General features: G+C 41.2%; 1 protein-coding gene across 1 annotated transcript in view; it reads left to right on the top strand.

Moving 5' to 3' along the window:
* LOC110509081 (metabotropic glycine receptor) overlaps nt 1-26147 on the top strand; it is a 115697-nt gene that overhangs the window by 41615 nt on the left and 47935 nt on the right. The window contains exons 3-5 of the mRNA XM_036966584.2: nt 8426-8528; nt 23914-24125; nt 24756-24824. Of these exons, the coding sequence (XP_036822479.2) occupies nt 8426-8528; nt 23914-24125; nt 24756-24824 (384 nt within the window). The remainder of the gene's footprint in view (nt 1-8425; nt 8529-23913; nt 24126-24755; nt 24825-26147) is intronic.

The following is a 26147-nucleotide window of genomic DNA, read 5'->3' as shown; positions in this document are numbered from 1 at the left end:
GAGGAAAACAAAGTCTATTTATCAGAGTTATGCAGGAGTAACATTAAAACAGAATATTGCGCCCCATCAACATTATATAACTATACTGAAAACCCAAACTCAAATAGCTGAAACAAGTACATGAAATCAATGAGAGAAAAGTCAGATTAATTTATATATGGCAGTGCAGATGTTTTGCTAAGTGCAGAGATGTATTATAGGTAATGAGTGTGTAGGGGACTTCTGAACTTCTACAGACATTGTGGCGCAGCAGAAAGATCAGCGTATGCTAATTCCAGAGGTTGTGACTTCCAATCCCAGGTGGGGTCATATTGAAAAGTCAGTATGCAAATTAGAGGGGATGCCCTTTTGCGTGATGCAATTTGGAATGCATTTGGTACAAACATTGTCATTGATGACAATTTTGACATTATTTTAGCTGAACAGCGTATCACCTACCTTAAACCCCCCTACCATTTTTTTACTTTAATTATAATGTTTTGGGACACCTGGGACCATCACATGACAAAAACCTCCAGGGCGGCATGACACCATGTCCCAAGAACCTTCAGGGGACCATGTCACAACATCCCAAGAACGTCCTAAAAACATCCCTGGGACAAACCAGGAACTAGACAAAACCTCCAGGGGACCACGACACAACAGCCAAAGAAAGCCATAAAATTATTCTCGGGGACGTCCCTGGAACAAACTGGGAACTAGACAAAACTTCCAGGGGACCACGACAAAACGGCCAAAGAAAGCCATAAAATTATTCTCGGGGACGTCCCTGGAACAAACTGGGAACTAGACAAAACCTTGCGCCGTAACCCTGTTGGGTTCACCTTGGGGTCATGATAAGGGCCTTGCGCCGTAACCCTGTTGGGTTCACCTTGGGGTCATGATAAGGGCCTTGCGCCGTAACCCTGTTGGGTTCACCCTGGGGTCATGATAAGGGCTGTACCAAATGCATTCCAAATTGCATCACGCAAAAGGGCATCCCCACCAATTTGCATACTGTCTGATTAGAACATTTTGTTGGCAGTCGGCAGAACGCCACAGGGATACAGGCAGAATCCCCTTTATTCACCAAATTCATTTGCATATGCAGGAATTTGACTCATTGCAATGGTGCTGCCACAATAAACAGAATATACTGACAATATACAGAATACACAGATAATAAACAGAATATACAGATAATAAACAGAATATACAGACAATATACAGAATACACAGATAATAAACAGAATACACTGACAATATACAGAATACACTGACAATATACAGAATACACTGACAATATACAGAATACACTGACAATATACAGAATACACAGATAATAAACAGAATATACAGACAATTAACAGAATACACTGACAATATACAGAATACACTGACAATATACAGAATACACTGACAATATACAGAATACACTGACAATATACAGAATACACAGACAATAAACAGAATATACAGACAATTAACAGAATACACTGACAATATACAGAATACACAGATAATAAACAGAATACACTGACAATATACAGAATACACAGATAATAAACAGAATACACTGACAATATACAGAATACACAGATAATAAACAGAATACACTGACAATATACAGAATACACAGATAATAAAGAGAATACACTGACAATATACAGAATACACAGATAATAAACAGAACATACAGACAATAAACAGAATACACAGATAATAAACAGAACATACAGACAATTAACAGAATACACTGACAATATACAGAATACACAGATAATAAACAGAATACACTGACAATATACAGAATACACAGATAATAAACAGAATACACTGACAATATACAGAATACACAGATAATAAACAGAATACACTGACAATATACAGAATACACAGATAATAAACAGAACATACAGACAATAAACAGAATACACTGACAATATACAGAATACACAGATAATAAACAGAACATACAGACAATAAACAGAATACACTGACAATATACAGAATACACAGATAATAAACAGAACATACAGACAATAAACAGAATACACAGATAATAAACAGAACATACAGACAATTAACAGAATACACTGACAATATACAGAATACACAGATAATAAACAGAATACACTGACAATATACAGAATACACAGATAATAAACAGAATACACTGACAATATACAGAATACACAGATAATAAACAGAATACACTGACAATATACAGAATACACAGATAATAAACAGAACATACAGACAATAAACAGAATACACTGACAATATACAGAATACACAGATAATAAACAGAACATACAGACAATAAACAGAATACACTGACAATATACAGAATACACAGATAATAAACAGAACATACAGACAATAAACAGAATACACTGACAATATACAGAATACACAGATAATAAACAGAATACACTGACAATATACAGAATACACAGATAATAAACAGAATACACTGACAATATACAGAATACACTGACAATATACAGAATACACAGATAATAAACAGAATACACAGATAATAAACAGAATACACTGACAATATACAGAATACACAGATAATAAACAGAATACACTGACAATATACAGAATACACAGATAATAAACAGAATACACTGACAATATACAGAATACACAGATAATAAACAGAACATACAGACAATAAACAGAATATACTGACAATATACAGAATACACAGATAATAAACAGAACATACAGACAATAAACAGAATACACTGACAATATACAGAATACACAGATAATAAACAGAATACACTGACAATATACAGAATACACAGATAATAAACAGAATACACTGACAATATACAGAATACACAGATAATAAACAGAATACACTGACAATATACAGAATACACAGATAATAAACAGAATACACTGACAATATACAGAATACACAGATAATAAACAGAACATACAGACAATAAACAGAATATACTGACAATATACAGAATACACAGATAATAAACAGAACATACAGACAATAAACAGAATACACTGACAATATACAGAATACACAGATAATAAACAGAATACACTGACAATATACAGAATACACAGATAATAAACAGAATACACTGACAATATACAGAATACACAGATAATAAACAGAATACACTGACAATATACAGAATACACAGATAATAAACAGAATACACTGACAATATACAGAATACACAGATAATAAACAGAATACACTGACAATATACAGAATACACAGATAATAAACAGAATACACTGACAATATACAGAACATATGGACAATAAACAGAATACACAGACAATAAACAGAATACACTGACAATATACAGAATACACAGACAATGAACAGAATATATGGACAAACTATAAAAACACAGAATTTAGACAATCCACATACAATATGTACACAATAAACACCAAGCTAGAAACGACAGACTACACTAGAATCACTACAAGCTACATTATGAATTGTGCACGTATAGATGTATAAATAAAGCAATGTGCATGATGACGTGCAATAACATTGTAAGATCCTAGTCTGATTTCAACCATTTTGACCACGAGGTGCTTTCACCGAGATTAATGTTCACTTTTCTTTTCTCCCTTGACGTATTATCATGGTTGAATTAAGATTTCACGGGTTGAGCTTTTCTTGTCTGTTTCACAATAGCGTCTGCAAACATGTTCCCAAAATAGCTTGGTCACAATCACATATTATTACTCTCTCCCTTTGGGTCTTTAAAAAGACGAAGGGGATATATCAAACTGTGACGTATCAAAAGGCTAATTCTCACATTTGTATAATTACAGAAGAAAAAACGGCAGGCCCTGGCACAATTTAACTCCAGCCTGGAGCAGAGTGTAGACCCTGGCACAATTTAACTCCAGCCTGGAGCAGAGTGTAGACCCTGGCACAATTTAACGCCAGCCTGGAGCAGAGTGTAGACCCTGGCACCATTTAACTCCAGCCTGGAGCAGAGTGTAGACCCTGGCACAATTTAACTCCAGCCTGGAGCAGAGTGTAGACCCTGGCACAATTTAACTCCAGCCTGGAGCAGAGTGTAGACCCTGGCACAATTTAACTCCAGCCTGGAGCAGAGTGTAGACCCTGGCACAATTTAACTCCAGCCTGGAGCAGAGTGTAGACCCTGGCACAATTTAACTCCAGCCTCGAGCAGAGTGTAGACCCTGGCACAATTTAACTCCAGCCTGGAGCAGAGTGTACACCCTGGCACAATTTAACTCCAGCCTGGAGCAGAGTGTAGACCCTGGCACCATTTAACTCCAGCCTGGAGCAGAGTGTAGACCCTGGCACCATTTAACTCCAGCCTGGAGCAGAGTGTAGACCCTGGCACCATTTAACTCCAGCCTCGAGAAGAGTGTAGACCCTGGCACCATTTAACTCCAGCCTAGAGCAGAGTGTAGACCCTGGCACAATTTAACTCAAGACTGGAGTCGACTGTAGACCCTGGCACCATTTAACTCCAGCCTCGAGAAGAGTGTAGACCCTGGCACCATTTAACTCCAGCCTCGAGAAGAGTAGACCCTGGCACCATTTAACTCCAGCCTGGAGCAGAGTGTAGACCCTGGCACCATTTAACTCCAGCCTCGAGAAGAGTAGACCCTGGCACCATTTAACTCCAGCCTGGAGCAGAGTGTAGACCCTGGCACAATTTAACTCCAGCCTCGAGCAGAGTGTAGACCTTGGCACCATTTAACACCAGCCTCGAGCTGAGTGTATGAAATACGTCCCTGATTGTTCATGCATGGAGAGGCACGTGAAAATGCTCCTAGGCGGTTCCCTGCACCAGATGTGCTAGGTTAAATTATTCCCTGTTTAGAGCCTGGAGGCACACTTTTAAAGTCCCATGTATGACACACACGATACAACCAGGTCCCACATCAATCATTTGAACACATTGCAGATGGCAAGAGAGATTCACGTGTTGTCTAGATGCACCCTGAAAAAAAAATACCTCACGTCACTGAGCCCATATCAACACAAACAGTTCTTTCAGGTTGATAGAAATGCAACTATTCTTCCATAGACTTCGATAATCCCACAATAACCATAATTTTCCGTCCTCCTTGCGCTTGATGTTCCTTGGTGTTATCTTAATGACTTTCCCCTTCAGAGCTAATGTAAGGCTGGCACCATTTCACTCCAGCCTGGAGTCATAAGAACAAAATAAGTCCATAATAAAGCTGGTGGGTTTATTTACCCACACTTCCCTGCTGGGCGGTAGAGGATATCAACATGCCGTCCTCTCTGCAGATGTTGGAATTTTGTGGAGTATGACTCTCGGAACCTCTTGGGAGACAAGTTCTGCCACCTGCTCTAAAAGAAGTAGCAGCTTGGCCCTGAACTAGTTTCCCTTAGGTTTCAATACAAATCCGTGCCCTTTTCAAATCAACTGTGACACCAATATGCAGCAAATACAGGTGTGAACTGTTATCCCAATAAGTATATTATTTCAGAGAATGTAAGAAACAAAGTGATGATCAAGTTGTCGGGATATCTCAGACTGCTTCCTCAAAACATTGGTGATTAAATATTCATTATATTTTCCCCGAAACACAGTAGAGCTTAGCGTTTTATCTGTTTGTTTTCACCAGCAGAAAAAGCCTAGGGGTGAAGGGGATTTCTCTAGGCTCAAAAACAATGGATCTAAATTCAAAGTAACATGTACAGTATAGGTTTTATTTTCCTTTCCTTCAAGCCATACCCCGGTCCCTCCAAATCACCAATGTCTCAAAGCCTACATTAATGCATTCGCACAGTATAATCCACTATTCATGAGCATTCATGTCATATTCACTGCAAATCTATTGGGGACAGAGCTCCATACTGCACATGTTTAAGGAAGTGTTTTACCCCAGTTGATCCAGATGGTTCATGTTTAAGGTAGTGTCTTCTCCCAGTCGATCCAGATGGTTCATGTTTAAGGTAGTGTCTTCTCCCAGTCGATCCAGATGGTTCATGTTTAAGGTAGTGTCTTCTCCCAGTCGATCCAGATGGTTCATGTTTAAGGTAGTGTCTTGTCCCAGTCGATCCAGATGGTTCATGTTTAAGGTAGTGTCTTCTCCCAGTCGGTCCAGATGGTTCATGTTTAAGGAAGTGTCTTCTCCCCGTCGATCCAGATGGTTCATATTTAAGGTAGTGTCTTCTCCCAGTCGATCCAGATGGTTCATGTTTAAGGTAGTGTCTTCTCCCAGTCGATCCAAATGGTTCATGTTTAAGGTAGTGTCTTCTCCCAGTCGATCCAGATGGTTCATGTTTAAGGTAGTGTCTTCTCCCAGTCGATCCAGATGGTTCATGTTTAAGGAAGTGTCTTCTCCCAGTCGATCCAGATGGTCCATGTGCTTGTAGCCAGCCATCACTCTGTCTCCAAGCTGAAGTTATGCAGTGAATTTAAATTCTGCAAACAAGGTCTTAATTCTTAATTTAGATATTAATTAGATATTAATCAGTTAGCAATGGGCACTCAGGAGGCCGGCGTCCCTCCAAAGTGGTTGAGCACCGTGCAACAGCTTTTTTTGCTCATCAGCCTCATTCACGGTGCGCCCGCGATAAACCGCTTTGTCAAGCAGTAGCCATGCTCCTGCCGTTCACGTGCCATTTTCCTCAAACAACCCACCCACCCTTCACCTGCTCTTCTCCTGACCGGTAACACTACAGCTGCCAGTCAGAGACAAGACACTTTTTCCAGCGTCAAGCCAGCGCATGCCTACTCCCTATCGTCACTTATTTTAATATCAATATTAATATTTGTATTATTTAAGATATATTGGATGCCATTTGAAAAAGTTTTGTGCAAAAGGACTGTAAATGATTATGTGTGTAATATATCAGATAATGAGGGCCAGTCCTGGTCACGTGGATCCACTGGGGACCACAAATCAAATCCAGTAAAATCCAATGTTATGGTCATGTACTTGCAAGCTTCTCACACAGTGCAATGGTGACAAAAGTGACATAGTCATCAAATAAGAAACATTGGAAATATATAACATACTAATAACAAGACTAATTAAACTAAAGAGGCATGCAGATAAAATGAAATAAGATATAAATGAAAATAATAATATTAAAAAATAATATTATTGTTTTTAATCGCCTATAGGGATATAGCATGGCCATTGTTCTCCCATAGTGAGTGGAATAAGGTGCAGTCTGGCTTTAACTGTTTTCTCATAGAACCATCCTGCCAGGGCCTCCTGAGTAGCGCAGCTGTCTAAGGCACTGCATCGCAGTGCTAGAGGTGTATCTACAGACCCGGGTTCAATCCCGGGCTGTATCACAACCGGCCGTGATCGGGAATCCCATAGCATGGCACACAATTGGCCCAGCTTCGTCCGGGTAAGAGGAGGGTTTGGCCGGGAGGGACTTTACTTTGCTCATCGCACTGCAGGCTGACCTTGGTCATCAGGTGAACGATGTTTACTCCGATAACATTGATGTGGCTGGCTTCTGGGTTAAGCGGGCGGTTGTTAAGAAGCGCTGTTTGGCGGGTCACATTTTGGAGGACTCATGACTTGACCTTTGCCTGTTGGGGAGTTGCAGCGATAATTTAAAAAAATCTGACAGTTCTCTTTAGGGAAAGTGGATTAATCTGAATGGAATGTGCAGTGTGTCATGTGACAGTGTTGTAGAGACATTTTGTCAGGATGCTTTAAAGTTAGACTCAGCAAAATGACGTTGCCACAAGCAGCACCGGAGATATTGAGATGAGCGAGATGCAACACTTTCACAATGTCACACACAGTATCTGTACATGTGCAGGGATTCGCTTCATGTTGTGTACTGCGTGGTAACAGCAGGATCAAAACAGAGGAAAAGTTGAGCCTCGCCCTTCACCGCTCTTCGCTGTTGTGGAAATTGACCCACTATGCTATTTACTTTCTGCATCTACGTCATATCACTGAGTCTACTTTTAAGTTTAACCTGATACTCTGTGTTGTCATGATTAATTAGTGTAGTGATTAGCTGTAGTGTTTGTCTTTCATGATGACAACACAACGTCAATGTTAACGTATAGATGAGAAAGGTAAATGTGCAAACAAGTTTTGTTTTTGAATAACTGAATTCCAGGGCTGTCAGTTGAGTAGAGATCTGAATAGGAAGTGAGAGTGCCTTTCCAAAGAGCACAGAGCAGAATAGGAGAAGAAAAGACTGTCATAGAGACATATTCAAACCTTACATAACCAACCCAAATATTTCAGTTTTTTTAAAGAATTTCACATTACAGCGCCACAGGGTATTTCACTTCGTTTTAGAAAAACACATAGCATGTTTTTTTGTGAGTTTCAAGAAACACAAATAGAAGTCTGAGTCACCTTCCCTCCATTAATTCCCTCTATCCTGTTTACATGCCTTTTAGATAAACGCTCTCTTTCTTTCTCTCTCTTTCTCATCTTTCCCTAGTGCAATCCCATTGTCGGACATGGATTCGTGCTAGACAACTACAAGTGCCAATGCCGGAGAGGCTTCTACCATCCTAGCAGAGTGGCACTCAACGGCTTTACAAGTAGGTTTGCTGTTTCCCTGCCCAGCAACAGACTCCAAGGTTTGCTGTTTCCCTGCCCAGCAACAAGTGGCATCTTTCTCCTCCACTCTGATTTCAATCACTTTTTTGAATATATATTTTTTTTAATTAAGGGGTAGATCAGCTTTAACATTGCAGATAGATTGGCTTCCGTCAATGTAATTGTCTACATCATTTCCATCTATTTAAAAATACTATATTTATATTTATAATTATATATATATATATATATATATATATATACAGTATCAGTCAAAAGTTTGGACTCTACTCATACCAGGGTTTTTCTTTATTTTTAATATTTTCTACATTGTAGAATAATAGTGAAGACATCAAAACTATGAAACAACACATGGAATCATGTAGTAACCAAAAAAGTGTTAAACAAATCAAAATATATTTGAGATTTGAGATTCTTCAAAGTAGCCACCCTTTGCCTTGATGATAGCTTTGCACACTCTTGGCATTCTCTCAACCAACTTCATGAGGTAGTCACCTGGAATGAATTTCAATTAACAGGTGTGCCTTGATAAAGGTTCATTTGTGGAATTTCTTTCCTTCTTAATGCGTTTGAGCCAATGAATTGTATTGTGACAAGGTAGGAGTGGTATACAGAAGACAGCTCTATTTGGTATAAGACCAAGTCCATATTATGGCAAGAACAGCAAGAGAACAAATAAGCAGAGAGAAACAACAGTTCATCATTACTTTAAGATGTGAAGGTCAGTCAATACAGAACATTTCACGAACTTTGAAAGTTTCTTCAATTGCAGTCACAAAAAAACATCAAGCGCTATGATGAAACTGGCTCTCATGAGGACCACCACAAGAAAGGAAGACCCAGAGTTACCTCTGCTGCAGAGGATAAGTTCATTAGAGTTACCAGCCTCAGAAATTGCTTCACAGAGTTCAAGTAACAGACACATGGTTGAATTGCTGCAGAGAAACCACTACTAAAGGACACCAATACAAATAAGAGACTTGCTTGGGCCAAGAAACATGAGCAATGGACATTAGACCGGTGGAAATCTGTCCCTTTGGTCTGATGAGTCCAATTTTGAGATTTTTGGTTCCAACCGCCTTTGTGAGATGCGGAGTAGGTGAACGGATGATCTCCGCATGTGTGGTTTCCACCATGAAACATGGAGGAGGAGGTGTGATGGTGTGGGGGTGCTTCGCTGGTGACACTGTCAGTGATTTTTTTTAAATTCAAGGCACACTTAACCAGTATGGCTACCACAGCATTCTGCAGCGATACGCCATCCCATCTGGTTTAGTGGGACCAACATTTGTTTTTCAACAGGACAATGATCCAACATCTCCAGGCTGTGTAAAGGCTATTTTACCAAGAAGGAGAGTGATGAAGTGCTTCATCAGATGACCTGGCCTCCACAATCATCCGACCTCAACCCAGTTTAGATGGTTTGGAATGAGTTGGACCGCAGAGTGAAGGGAAATTTGCCAACATGTTCTCAGCATATGTGGGAACTCCTTCAAGACTGTTGGTACCAAGCATTCCAGGTTAAGCTGGTTGAGAGAATGCCAAGTGTGCAAAGCAGTCATCAAGGCAAAGTGTGGCTACTTTGAGGAATCTAAAATCTAAAATATATTTTGATTTGTTTAACACTATTTTGGTTACTACATGGTTCCATGTGTTGTTTCATAGTTTTGATGTCTTCACTATTATTCTACAATGTAGAAAATAGTACAAATAAAGAAAAACCCTTGAATGAATAGGTGTATCCAAACTTTTGACTGGTACTGTATATAACATATATATTTTTAAACATATTTTCCTTTATTATTTTCCCGTAATTGGAGTAAACTATGGAACAACAACAGTTAGGCTTCTACTTCCAGCTTATACATTTTACGGACACAGTATATTTTACATTTATTGGCCATATTGGCCATGCCTGTCCTGTGTTTGAGCTGAGCATCAAGGGGCATCTGTTTTCATTGATATTGGTTTGGCTTCATGGGTAATGCTTTCATATAGTTTTGATAAGTGCGTATAACATAAAAGGAGTAAAAGGTGTATTTTCGAAACCTCTGTACAATTACCTTGGATGAATGCACAGCACAGGCTTGGGTTAGCACCAGGGCATGAGGAGGAAGTTATTAGTGTGTATACAGTCCTTTTCATAACGTATTTTTTGATGCCTCCCCTGGTGTTGCCACTGTCTTATTGGAATGCAATGGGAGGCTTGAAGGTAGCATCGAGGAGAGAACGTCATCTTCAAAAGCTCACAACCACATCATTAGAAAATATTCAAATGCTTCTCCTCGGCTTAGATTGGATTGTAGGAGCAATACTCATTTCCACTTCTGAATTGACCTGCCACTGTTATTCCTCACAACCCAATTTAATTTATTGTTGTTTCCTAGCAACAAACAAAGCAATGAAGCATTAAGGAAAAACAGGTGCTGAGAGGGTCTCATCTTCCGAGTCATGGCAAACTCCATGAAATTAGATGCTGATAAAAAAGTCAATGAAATTCCTTGTATATTTATTTGATTAGTCATTGATTATTTTCCTCATGAGAGGGTGTCCATCCATTAATTGTTTAATCAACTCTGATTAACTCTGTGTGTATATGTGGACGGTCAAATGTCCAGTTTCTCGGACATCGCAAAAGGAGTTCCACAAGGCTCCATTTTAGGGCCTGTTTGTTCACCATTTACATAATGAAATTGGCAAAGCTGTGGAAAACCATATACAGTACTTCATCTACAGATGAAGTCGGAAGTTTACATACACTTAGGTTTAGAGTCATTAAAACTAGTTTACATACACTTAGGTTTAGAGTCATTAAAACTAGTTTACATACACTTAGGTTTAGAGTCATTAAAACTAGTTTACATACACTTAGGTTTAGAGTCATTAAAACTAGTTTACATACACTTAGGTTTAGAGTCATTAAAACTAGTTTACATACACTTAGGTTTAGAGTCATTAAAACTAGTTTACATACACTTAGGTTTAGAGTCATTAAAACTAGTTTACATACACTTAGGTTTAGAGTCATTAAAACTAGTTTACATACACTTAGGTTTAGAGTCATTAAAACTAGTTTACATACACTTAGGTTTAGAGTCATTAAAACTAGTTTACATACACTTAGGTTTAGAGTCATTAAAACTAGTTTACATACACTTAGGTTTAGAGTCATTAAAACTAGTTTACATACACTTAGGTTTAGAGTCATTAAAACTAGTTTACATACACTTAGGTTTAGAGTCATTAAAACTAGTTTACATACACTTAGGTTTAGAGTCATTAAAACTAGTTTACATACACTTAGGTTTAGAGTCATTAAAACTAGTTTACATACACTTAGGTTTAGAGTCATTAAAACTAGTTTACATACACTTAGGTTTAGAGTCATTAAAACTAGTTTACATACACTTAGGTTTAGAGTCATTAAAACTAGTTTACATACACTTAGGTTGGAGTCCTTAAAACTAGTTTACGTACACTTAGGTTTAGAGTCATTAAAACTAGTTTTTCAACCACTCCACAAATTTATTGTTAACAAACTATAGGTTTGGCAAGTCGGTTAGGACAAGTAGTTTTTCCAACAATTGATTACAGACAGATTATTTCACTTGTAATTCACTGTATCACAATTCCAGTAGGTCAGAAGCTTACATACACTAAGTTGACTGCGCCTTTAAACAGCTTGGAAAATTCCAGAAAATGATGGCATGGCTTTAGAATCTTCTGATAGGCTAATTGACATAATTTGAGTCAATTGGAGGTGTACCTGTGGATGTATTTCAAGGCCTACTTTCAAACTCAGTGCCCCTTTGCTTGACATCATGGGAAAATCAAAAGAAATCAGCCAAGACCTCAGAAAAAAAATTGTAGACCTCCACGTCTGGTTCATCCTTGGGAGCAATTTCCAAACTCCCAAATGTACCACCTTCATCTGTACAAACAATAGTACAAAGGTATAAACCCCATGGGACCACGCTGCCGTCATACCGCTTAGGAAGGAGATGCATTCTGTCTCCTAGAGTTGAACATACTTTGGTGCGAAAAGTGCAAATCAAACCCAGAACAACAGCAAAAAGACCTTGTAAAGATGCTGGAGGAAACAGGTACAAAAGTATCTATATCCACAGTAAAACAAGTCCTATATCGACATAACCTGAAAGGTCGCTCAGCAAAGAAGAAGCCACTGCTCCAAAACCGTCATAAAAAAGCCATACTACGGTTTGCACATAGGGACAAAGATCATACTTTTTGGAGAAATGTCCTCTGGTCTGATGAAACTGTTTGGCCATAATGACCATCGTTATGTTTGGAGGAAAAAGGGTGAGGCTTGTTAGCCAAAGAACACCATCCCAACCGTGAAGCACGGGGGTGGCAGCATCATGCTGTGGGGATGCTTTGCTGCAAGAGGGACTGGTACACTTTACAAAATAGATGGCATTACGAGGGAGGAAAATGATGTGGATATATTGAAGCAACATCTCAAGACATCAGTCAGGAAGTTAAAGCTTGGTTGCAAATGGGTCTCCCAAATGGACAATGACCCCAAGCAAACTTCCAAAGTTGTGGCAAAATGGCTTAAGGGAACCAAAGTCAAGGTATTGGAGTGGCCATCACAACATTTATGGGCAGAACTGAAAATGCACACCTTACTGGCTAGCAGAGTAGAACACCTGGTTAGGAGAGGTGGTGGCTAGAAGAGTAGAACACCTGGTTAGGAGAGGTGCTGGCTAGCAGAGTAGAACACCTGGTTAGGAAAGGTGCTGGCTAGTGGAGTAGAACACCTGTTTAGGTGAGGTGCTGGCTAGCAGAGTAGAACACCTGGTTAGGAGAGGTGCTGGCTAGCAGAGTAGAACACCTGGTTAGGAGAGGTGCTGGCTAGCAGAGTAGAACACCTGGTTAGGAGAGGTGCTGGCTAGCGGAGTAGAACACCTGGTTAGGAGAGGTGCTGGCTAGTGGAGTAGAACACCTTGTTAGGAGCGGTGCTGGCTAGTGGAGTAGAACACCTGGTTAGGAGAGGTGCTGGCTAGTGGAGTAGAACACCTGGTTAGGAGCGGTGCTGGCTAGTGGAGTAGAACACCTGGTTAGGAGCGGTGCTGGCTAGTGGAGTAGAACACCTGGTTAGGAGCGGTGCTGGCTAGTGGAGTAGAACACCTGGTTAGGAGCGGTGCTGGCTAGTGGAGTGGATCACCTATTTAGGTGAGGTGCTGGCTAGTGGAGTAGAACACCTGGTTAGGAGCGGTGCTGGCTAGTGGAGTGGATCACCTATTTAGGTGAGGTGCTGGCTAGTGGAGTAGAACACCTGGTTAGGAGCGGTGCTGGCCAGTGGAGTGGATCACCTATTTAGGTGAGGTGCTGGCTAGTGGAGTAGAACACCTGATTAGGAGCGGTGCTGGCTAGTGGAGTAGAACACCTGGTTAGGAGCGGTGCTGGCTAGTGGAGTAGAACACCTGGTTAGGAGCGGTGCTGGCTAGTGGAGTAGAACACCTGGTTAGGAGCGGTGCTGGCTAGTGGAGTGGATCACCTATTTAGGTGAGGTGCTGGCTAGTGGAGTAGAACACCTGGTTAGGAGCGGTGCTGGCTAGTGGAGTAGAACACCTGGTTAGGTGAGGTGCTGGCTAGTGGAGTAGAACACCTGGTTAGGTGAGGTGCTGGCTAGTGGAGTAGAACACCTATTTAGGTGAGGTGCTGGCTAGTGGAGTAGAACACCTGGTTAGGTGAGGTGCTGGCTAGTGGAGTAGAACACCTATTTAGGTGAGGTGCTGGCTAGTGGAGTAGAACACCTGGTTAGGTGAGGTGCTGGCTAGTGGAGTAGAACACCTGGTTAGGAGCGGTGCTGGCTAGTGGAGTAGAACACCTGGTTAGGTGAGGTGCTGGCTAGTGGAGTAGAACACCTGGTTAGGAGCGGTGCTGGTTAGTGGTGTAGAACACCTGGTTAGGTGAGGTGCTGGCTAGTGGAGTAGAACACCTGGTTAGGAGCGGTGCTGGCTAGTGGAGTAGAACACCTGGTTAGGAGCGGTGCTGGCTAGTGGAGTAGAACACCTGGTTAGGAGCGGTGCTGGCTAGTGGAGTAGAACACCTGGTTAGGAGCGGTGCTGGCTAGTGGAGTAGAACACCTGGTTAGGAGCGGTGCTGGCTAGTGGAGTAGAACACCTGGTTAGGAGAGGTGCTGGCTAGTGGAGTAGAACACCTGGTTAGGTGAGGTGCTGGCTAGTGGAGTAGAACACCTGGTTAGGTGAGGTGCTGGCTAGTGGAGTAGAACACCTGGTTAGGAGAGGTGTAGAACACTTGAAAAAAGAAAAGGAGAGCCGCACACACTAGGAGCTCAGATGTAATAATTTAATAACCAACATTTGGACAGACTGTCTTCATCAGGGTATAATGATGTATTTGGTACCATTCCACTGATTCCACTCCAGCCATTACCACAAGCCCGTCCTCCCCAATTAAGGTGCCACCAAACTCATGTGACTGCATTGTCTTCTCAGTCAGCCTTGGGGGATTTATGTGTGTTTGTTTGTTTGCAAATACTGTGGCAGCACTTTACTTCACTAAATCCAAACACTGTTTTACCGTGACTGAGTGTTTTGTGGTTTGTTCGCTCATTGTGCTGTGTACATTATGCATTCACCTGTCGGGTTTATTCCTAGTGGAGTGGAGAGCACTGAGTCCACATCATTCACCTGTCAGGTTTATTCCTAGTGGAGTACACTGAGTCCACGTCATTCACCTGTCGGGTTTATTCCTAGTGGAGTGGAGAGCACTGAGTCCACATCATTCACCTGTCAGGTTTATTCCTAGTGGAGTACACTGAGTCCACGTCATTCACCTGTCGGGTTTATTCCTAGTGGAGTGGAGAACACTGAGTCCACATCATTCACCTGTCAGGTTTATTCCTAGTGGAGAACACTGAGTCCACGTCATTCACCTGTCGGGTTTATTCCTAGTGGAGTGGAGTACACTGAGTCCACGTCATTCACCTGTCGGGTTTATTCCTAGTGGAGTGGAGAGCACTGAGTCCATGTCATTCACCTGTCGGGTTTATTCCTAGTTCAGTGGAGTGCACTGAGTCCACGTCATTCACCTGTCGGGTTTATTCCTAGTTGAGTGGAGAGCACTGAGTCCACGTCATTCACCTGTCGGGTTTATTCCTAGTGGAGTGGAGTACACTGAGTCCACGTCATTCACCTGTCGGGTTTATTCCTAGTGGAGTGGAGAGCACTGAGTCCATGTCATTCACCTGTCGGGTTTATTCCTAGTGGAGTGGAGAGCACTGAGTCCACGTCATTCACCTGTCAGGTTTATTCCTAGTTGAGTGGAGAGCACTGAGTCCATGTCATTCACCTGTCGGGTTTATTCCTAGTGGAGTGGAGAGCACTGAGTCCACGTCATTCACCTGTCGGGTTTATTCCTAGTGGAGTGGAGAGCACTGAGTCCATGTCATTCACCTGTCGGGTTTATTCCTAGTGGAGTACACTGAGTCCACGTCATTCACCTGTCGGGTTTATTCCTAGTGGAGAGCACTGAGTCCACGTCATTCACCTGTCGGGTTTATTCCTAGTGGAGTGGAGTACACTGACTCCACGTCATTCACCTGTCGGGTTTATTCCTAGTGGAGTGGAGAGCACTGAGTCCATGTCATTCACCTGTCGGGTTTATTCCTAGTGGAGTGGAGAGCACTGAGTCCATGTCATTCACCTGTCGGGTTTATTCCTAGTGGAGTGGAGAGCACTGAGTCCATGTCATTCACCTGTCGGGTTTATTCCTAGTGGAGTGGAGAGCACTGAGTCCACGTCATTCACCTGTCGGGTTTATTCCTAGGGGAGTGGAGTGCACTGAGTCCACGTCATTCACCTGTCGGGTTTATTCCTAGTTGAGTGGAGTGCACTGAGTCCACGTCATTCACCTGACGGGTTTATTCCTAGTGGAGTGGAGTGCACTGAGTCCACGTCATTCACCTGTCGGGTTTATTCCTAGGGGAGTGGAGAGCACTGAGTCCACGTCATTTGGTGTTGTTAAAGACAGGGAACAAATTGTTTAAGCCTGCAGGTATGATGCATTATGATGCAGTTATAATGCATTATGATGCAGGTATAATGTATTATCAAATCAAAGTTAAGTTGTCACGTGCACCGAATACAACAGGGGTAGACCTTACAGTGAAATGCTGAATACAACAGGTGTAGTAGACCTTACAGTGAAATGCTGAATACAACAGGTGTAGTAGACCTTACAGTGAAATGCTGAATACAACAGGTGTAGTAGACCTTACAGTGAAATGCTGAATACAACAGGTGTAGTAGACCTTACAGTGAAATGCTGAATGCAACAGGTGTAGTAGACCTTACAGTGAAATGCTGAATACAACAGGTGTAGTAGACCTTACAGTGAAATGCTGAATACAACAGGTGTAGTAGACCTTACAGTGAAATGCTGAATACAACAGGTGTAGTAGACCTTACAGTGAAATGCTGAATACAACAGGTGTAGTAGACCTTACAGTGAAATGCTGAATACAACAGGTGTAGTAGACCTTACAGTGAAATGCTGAATACAACAGGTGTAGTAGACCTTACAGTGAAATGCTGAATACAACAGGTGTAGTAGACCTTACAGTGAAATGCTGAATACAACAGGTGTAGTAGACCTTACAGTGAAATGCTGAATACAACAGGTGTAGTAGACCTTACAGTGAAATGCTGAATACAACAGGTGTAGTAGACCTTACAGTGAAATGCTGAATACAACAGGTGTAGTAGACCTTACAGTGAAATGCTGAATACAACAGGTGTAGTAGACCTTACAGTGAAATGCTGAATACAACAGGTGTAGTAGACCTTACAGTGAAATGCTGAATACAACAGGTGTAGTAGACCTTACAGTGAAATGCTGAATACAACAGGTGTAGTAGACCTTACAGTGAAATGCTGAATACAACAGGTGTAGTAGACCTTACAGTGAAATGCCGAATACAACAGGTGTAGTAGACCTTACAGTGAAATGCTGAATACAACAGGTGTAGTAGACCTTACAGTGAAATGCTGAATACAACAGGTGTAGTAGACCTTACAGTGAAATGCTGAATACAACAGGTGTAGTAGACCTTACAGTGAAATGCTGAATGCAACAGGTGTAGTAGACCTTACAGTGAAATGCTGAATACAACAGGTGTAGTAGACCTTACAGTGAAATGCTGAATACAACAGGTGTAGTAGACCTTACAGTGAAATGCTTACTTACAGGCTCTAACTAACAGTGCAAAAAAAGTATTAGGTGAACAATAGGTAAGTAAAGAAATAAAAGCAACAGTAAAAAGACAGTGAAAAATAACAGCAGCGAGGCTATATACAGTAGAGAGGCTATATACAGTAGAGAGGCTATATACAGTAGAGAGGCGATATACAGCAGCGAGGCTATATACAGTAGAGAGGCTATATACAGTAGAGAGGCTATATACAGTAGAGAGGCTATATACAGTAGAGAGGCTATATACAGTAGAGAGGTTATATACAGTAGAAAGGCTATATACAGTAGAGAGGCTATATACAGTAATGAGGCTATATACAGTAGAGAGGCTATGACAGTAGCAAGGCTATGACAGTAGCGAGGCTATGACAGTAGAGGCTATGACAGTAGAGAGGCTATATACAGTAGCGAGGCTATGACAGTAGCGAGGCTATGACAGTAGAGGCTATATACATTAGCGAGGCTATGACAGTAGCGAGGCTATGACAGTCGAGAGGCTTTATACAGTAGAGAGGCTATATACAGTAGCGAGGCTATGACAGTAGCGAGGCTATATACAGTAACGAGGCTATAACAGTAGCGAGGCTATATACAGTAGCGAGGCTATGACAGTAGCGAGGCTATATACAGTAACGAGGCTATATAGAGTAGCGAGGCTATAACAGTAGCGAGGCTATATACAGTAGCGAGGCTATGACAGTAGCGAGGCTATATACATTAGAGAGGCTATATACAGGAGCGAGGCTATATACAGTAGCGAGGCTATAACAGTAGCGAGGCTATGACAGTGGTGAGGCTATATACAGGCACCGGGCTGATTGAGGTAGTATGTACATGTAGATATGGTTAAAGTGGCTGTGCATATGATAAACAGAAAGTAGCAGTAGTGTAAAAGAGGGGTCGGCGGGTGGTGGGTGGAGGGACACAATGCAGATAGTCCGGTTAGCCAATGTGCGGGGGTGCTAGTTGGTCGGGCCAATTGAGGTAGTATGTATATGAATGTATTGTTGAAGTGACTATGCATATATGATAAACAGAGAGTAGCAGCAGTGTAAAAGAGGGGTTGGACGGGAGGTTGTCACACAATGCAAATAGTCCGGGTAGCCATTTGATTACCTGTTCAGGAGTCTTATGGCTTGTGCGTAAAAACTGCTGAGAAGCCTTTTTGTCCTAGACTTAATGATGGTGTTGGAGTCGTGCCTGGCCATGCAGTCGTGAGTGAACAGGGACTACAGGAGGGGACTGAGCACACACCCCTGAGGGGCTCCAGTGTTGAGGATCAGCATGGCAGAAGTGTTGCTACCTACCCTCACCACCTGGGGGCAGCCCATCAGGAAGTCCAGGATCCAGTTGCAGAGGGAGGTGTTTAGTCCCAGGATCCTTAGCTTAATGATGAGCTTTGAGGGTACTATGGTGTTGAACGCTGAGTTGTAGTCAATGAATAGCATTCTCACTGTAGTAACCTGGTATATTTATGTTTACCAATAGATGGCAGTATTGACCCAAGACGGAAGTTTGCTTTCCGCTATCCGTAGCTATAGCTATTTCCGCTATCCTATAAAACTATAATTAAGAAAGCTTCAGGTAGTTTTAAGCCAGGTGCATCAAAGAATGTAATTCTAAGTTACAATTAAATACTAAACTGTACTAAAGTCTCATGAGTTATAACTCTAAGCCTTTAAGGATACTACGTAGGTATTTATTTTGTCCAGGTGGGAAAGGGCAGTGTGGAGTGCAATAGAGATTGCATCATCTGTGGATGTGTTTGAGCGGTATGCAAATTGAAGTGGGTCTAGGGTTTCTGGCATAATGGTGTTGATGGTGTTGATGTGAGCCATTGCCAGCCTTTCAAAGCACTTTATGGCTACGGACGTGAGTGCTACGGATCTGTAGTCATTTAGGCAGTTTGCCTTTGTGTTCTTGGGCACAGGGACTATGAGGGTCTGCTTGAAACATGTTGGTATTATAGACTCAATCAGGGACATGTTGAAAATGTCAGTGAAGACACCTGCCAGTTGGTCAGCACATGCCCGGAGCACACGTCCTGGTACCCCGCTCTGTGTCCTCTGTACCTGCGTCTCTTCCTCTTGCAAATAACTGGGATGTTGGCCTTATCGGGTGTTCGGAGAATGTCCTGTGCGTCCTGCTTGTTGAAGAAAAAATCTTAGTCTAGTCCAACTTTTTTTGCCAAAACATTATGTACAAAATAAGTTACAAATAACACGGGAAAAAAACACAAAATCGCACAATTGGTTGGGTGCCCGTAAAACTGCTGCCATTTCTTCCGCCGCCATTTATTATGATGCAGGTTAAATGCATTATGATGCAGGTATAATACATTATGATGCAGAGTTAATGCATTATGATGCAGAGTTAATGCATTATGATGCAGGTATAATGCATTATGATGCAGGTATAATACATTATGATGCAGAGTTAATGCATTATGATGCAGAGTTAATGCATTATGATGCAGAGTTAATGCATTATGATGCAGAGTTAATGCATTATGATGCAGAGTTAATGCATTATGATGCAGAGTTAATGCATTATGATGCAGAGTTAATGCATTATGATGCAGAGTTAATGCATTATGATGCAGGTATAATGCATTATGATGCAGGTATAATACATTATGATGCAGAGTTAATGCATTATGATCCAGAGTTAATGCATTATGATGCAGAGTTAATGCATTATGATGCAGGTATAATACATTATGATGCAGAGTTAATGCATTATGATGCAGGTATAATACATTATGATGCAGGTATAATACATTATGATGCAGATGTAATGTATTATGATGCAGGTATAATACATTATGATGCAGGTATAATACATTATGATGCAGGTATAATACATTATGATGCAGGTATAATGCATTATGTTGCAGATGTAATGTATTATGATGCAGGTATAATACATTATGATGCAGATATAATACATTATGATGCAGGTATAATACATTATGATGCAGAGTTAATGCATTATGATGCAGGTATAATACATTATGATGCAGGTATAATACATTATGATGCAGATGTAATGTATTATGATGCAGGTATAATACATTATGATGCAGGTATAATACATTATGATGCAGGTATAATACATTATGATGCAGGTATAATGCATTATGTTGCAGATGTAATGTATTATGATGCAGGTATAATACATTATGATGCAGATATAATACATTATGATGCAGGTATAATACATTATGATGCAGGTATAATGCATTATGTTGCAGATGTAATGTATTATGATGCAGGTATAATACATTATGATGCAGGTATAATACATTATGATGCAGGTATAATGCATTATGTTGCAGATGTAATGTATTATGATGCAGGTATAATACATTATGATGCAGGTATAATACATTATGATGCAGGTATAATACATTATGATGCAGGTATAATGCATTATGTTGCAGATGTAATGTATTATGATGCAGGTATAATGCATTATGATGCAGATGTAATGTATTATGATGCAGGTATAATACATTATGATGCAGGTATAATGCATTATGATGCAGAGTTAATGCATTATGATGCAGAGTTAATGCATTATGATGCAGGTATAATACATTATGATGCAGGTATAATACATTATGATGCAGGTATAATACATTATGATGCAGGTATAATACATTATGATGCAGGTATAATACATTATGATGCAGAGTTAATGCATTATGATGCAGAGTTAATGCATTATGATGCAGAGTTAATGCATTATGATGCAGAGTTAATACATTATGATGCAGGTATAATACATTATGATGCAGGTATAATACATTATGATGCAGGTATAATACATTATGATGCAGAGTTAATGCATTATGATGCAGAGTTAATGCATTATGATGCAGAGTTAATGCATTATGATGCAGAGTTAATACATTATGATGCAGGTATAATACATTATGATGCAGGTATAATACATTATGATGCAGGTATAATACATTATGATGCAGGTATAATACATTATGATGCAGAGTTAATGCATTATGATGCAGATGTAATGTATTATGATTAAGTTATAATGCGTTGTAAGACTTGTCCTGTGCGAGCCCCTTATATGTCTTGATATCATCTCAAATTGGTCATTACTAAATTACTAACCTTTCTGCACTATGATGTCTAAATGAAACAGCCTCAGTTTTGGATTTTTTCCTCTTTTTCAACAGTGTGCGGGTCTCCAGTATTCTCATTTTACCTACACACCTGGAACCGACACCTTGTTTAGGCTTTTATAAGACATTATAAAGGCTTAAATCTTACATGATTATAACAAGATAATAGTACCTTAAGGACAGGTTTTAAGTCAAGTGTTTTGTTAACAGGTTTTGCTTCAGAGTGCCCCACTCAACACGACCCTGGTGGTTCTTCCAACATGACTCAGAACAACAAATTGCGAGAAGACACATAACCCAATGAGAAGGCAAAATACCCACTGCACTGAGAAGACATATAACCCACTGAGAAGACACATAACCCACTGAGAAGACACGTCACCCACTGTCTGCTAGAGCTCTACCGTTTCATGAGGTTCTGCCAGAGCTCGACCACTTCCTGAGGCTGTCTGCTAGAGCTCGACCACTTCCTGAGGCTGTCTGCTAGAGCTCTACCACTTCATGAGTTTTTCTGCTAGAGCTCGACGACTTCCTGAGGCTTTCTGCTAGAGCTCTACCACTTCATGAGTTTTTCTGCTAGAGCTCGACGACTTCATGAGGCTGTCTGCTAGAGCTCGACGACTTCCTGAGGTTGTCTGCTAGAGCTCTACCACCTCATGAGGCTGTCTGCTAGAGCTCTACCACTTCATGAGGCTGTCTGCTAGAGCTCTACCACCTCATGAGGCTGTCTGCTAGAGCTCTACCACCTCATGAGGCTGTCTGCTAGAGCTCTACCACTTCATGAGGCTGTCTGCTAGAGCTCTACCACTTCATGAGGCTGTCTGCTAGAGCTCTACCACTTCATGAGGCTGTCTGCTAGAGCTCTACCACCTCATGAGGCTGTCTGCTAGAGCTCTACCACTTCATGAGGCTGTCTGCTAGAGCTCTACCACCTCATGAGGCTGTCTGGTAGAGCTCTACCACTTCATGAGGCTGTCTGCTAGAGCTCTACCACCTCATGAGGCTGTCTGCTAGAGCTCTACCACTTCATGAGGCTGTCTGCTAGAGCTCTACCACTTCATGAGGCTGTTTGCTAGAGCTCTACCACTTCATGAGGCTGTCTGCTAGAGCTCTACCACCTCATGAGGCTGTCTGCTAGAGCTCTACCACTTCATGAGGCTGTCTGCTAGAGCTCTACCACTTCATGAGGCTGTTTGCTAGAGCTCTACCACTTCATGAGGCTGTCTGCTAGAGCTCCACCACTTCATGAGGCTGTCTGCTAGAGCTCTACCGTTTCATGAGGCTCTGCTTTAGGGCTCTGGTCAACAGTAGTGCACTATGAAGTACTTTGAAGTACATACTATGAAGTATGTACATTTGAGACGTATAGAGTATGTGCATATTGGAACCGGTGGAGTAATTACAGGCTTGTTAGACACTTTTTACTGAGGGGATGAATAACATCTGTGTGACTGTGATACTAAGTATTACATACCTCACAATAACTCAACACATCTAGCTACAGCCCTGTAGTGGACCACAATAACTCAACACATCTAGTAGCTACAGAGCTAGTGAACCTACTCTGTACTGGAGCTTTTGCTACCCGCACATCGGAGTTATTTGAAGTTTTATGACAATGTGTTGTGAAACGGTTGCACCCTGACACCCTGCTAATTGCCAATCCATCTGCCGCCACATGGCCAATTTCCAAAATGCTGTTCTAAATGTCTTGGCTGGAATGTTTCACTGTAGATCAAATGTAAGGCTAGTAGTTACCAGCTGTTTACGTTGACAGTTTGTTTATTTCGGTCCTTATTAGCATTTACTTCAGCAACAGTTACTCTTACTGGGCTCAGTACAAATTAACCACAGAAACAATGACATTAAGACAAATAGTATTTTTTTGGTACATTGTAATTGCCTCCCCATTGATGTCACAACACGTCATCCTCTATCTTTTCTGTGTTCCTTCCGTCTGTCCTTTCCCGGGAAAGAGAGCGGTGGTCACGCTCACGGTGAGGACCCCTCGGAGGGGTCCAGTAGGTGTCTGCCATGCCATGAGGGCTGCCCCTACTGCCGGGATGACACACCCTGCTTGGCTCAGGAGGACGGAGCCCTTCGGCTTTCCGTAGCCTCCTTCCAGGGCCTCTGTATGCTGCTGGACTTAGTGGCCATGGTGCTGGTCTACCACTTCCGCAGGAACAAGGTAAGGACTCATTGGGGGGAGTCAGGGGTTAGGGGTCAAGCAGGTCAATATACAGGAACTTCATCCAGATTTTGGAGTGTAATGTCTCTTTAAAGCTAAACAAACCTGTAAATTGTGTTCCGAAATATGAGCTAACTGTATGTACTTGTGGTGTGAAACTGACTAGTCGTGTTGTTTCCTATAAGAATCTTACAGAAATACAGTTCAGAGGAGATGTCCCCCGAGGAGAGTGAATTTATGTATTGACATAAAAGACCTAACCTTCTAGGCTATAATGAGTCATTAAATTTGTCCCACAAATGTCCCGCCATCCTCTCTTTTTCATTGGTCATTGGTAACAGAGCAGCTCAACTAAGAGATCATCTTGGTAATTCATAGTCATCTTGTTGTGACATTGAGTCAAATTATTTGAATGGCTGACAATTGCACTCAGTAGATAATATGATTGTGTAGATGGCATCCTAATAACTCTGTGTTTGATTGATGTTATGTTATCTCTCTCTCTCTCTCTCTCTCTCTCTCTCTGTATATCTCTATCTCTTTTTCTCTCTCTCTCTCTCTCTCTCTCTCTCTCTCTCTCTCTCTCTCTCTCTCTCTCTCTCTCTCTCTCTCTCTCTCTCTTTCTTGTAGAGGATCCGAGCGTCTGGTCTCGTCCTCCTGGAGGCCATCTTGTTTGGAGCCTTGCTTCTCTACTTTCCCGTAAGTCTCCAAACGCGTGTGTGTGTGTGTGTGTTTCTGTGTCTGTGCATGCATTTGTGTTTGTCTGTCTGTCTGCCTGTATGCCTCTCTGTCCGTCGTCCATCTGTCCCTCAATTGCTTGTGTCAAACCTTCCAAAATGACATATCACAGCTATTTATTAAAAACGGACCCAAAAACAAGACACAGAAATTCTGAACGACAACACAGCTGGTATGTGTGAGTAATGCTTCCAAGTGTGTGGTACAGTCCAACCTGGAGCGCCACAGAGTTGGAACAGACGGGGATTGTGGGTAGCTTATAGCCAACATTACATGGCATTCTTATGGAGCTACAGGGATTTCAAATTCACTCACGTCAAGTACCTCCAATGGCCCCCAACATCAATACACACAGAAAGAAAGAGGGGAAACAAGGCCATAGAAATCAACCACTCAGGAGGGACTATATAGAAGTCCTTGTTGCCAAGGGCGAGGTTGGGTGATCTAAACTCTAGAGTTGGAAAAATGTCACTGTAACATTTTTACTCAAAGTCAATGAACAGTCATAATTACTTAAAATCTTTATGTTGTACTATCTCAAACTACATGAGAACTCACACCAACTAAATGTTTTAAAGACATGGTAACAAATTAACTTTTTTCCCAGCATGCTCTACTGCAGGTAGATTTTTTTGGAGTAGTTTTTAATATCTGTTGTTTTTGCATGTACATTGAATGATTAAATGTAATGCTACACAAATATACATATATATATATACATATATATTATATACTAATTATATACTAATCCAATCATTGAATTTTTGCACCCGTTACTGAAATGGTTGTTCCAGTTTCAACAGCTTAGGCAGTTTCCTTCCACCATTCGTAACCTTGGTAGTCGTTACGAATACAGGTTGTGGGTGTATACACATTTAAAATGCTGGACTCTGGCTTTCCTAACTCTGGCTAGATTCCAATAGGAGTTACACATCACTTTGCAAGCCAGCACAATGTGATTTATAGTTAGGGTTGCAAAATTCTTGTACATTTTTCAGGTTTTCCAGAAATCCTGATTGGAAGATTACTGGAAAAAATGTTGAGAAAGTTAGTGGAATTTTGCAACCCTACTTGCAGGGCTGATGTGGCATGTAAACTATGGGTTTCAGGCCACTGTATAAGGCCTTATGACATATGTCATGGTTAAATTAGAATGATCATATTCGCCCTAGGAACTCACTTGGTGAAGGCCACAGGACTGAAAATGAATACATTCAACAACCGTGTCTCTGTCACTTACAAATACGGTCATGCATGTGTGGAAACAATTCAATCGAAAAGGCA

Source organism: Oncorhynchus mykiss, chromosome 28 (genome assembly GCF_057628025.1).
Source record: "Oncorhynchus mykiss isolate SJ-2025 chromosome 28, ASM5762802v1, whole genome shotgun sequence".
In the NCBI taxonomy this organism is placed as follows: Eukaryota; Metazoa; Chordata; class Actinopteri; order Salmoniformes; family Salmonidae; genus Oncorhynchus; species Oncorhynchus mykiss.
Note: the sequence above shows the minus strand (reverse complement) of the source record. Positions and strands in the feature narration are given on the sequence as shown.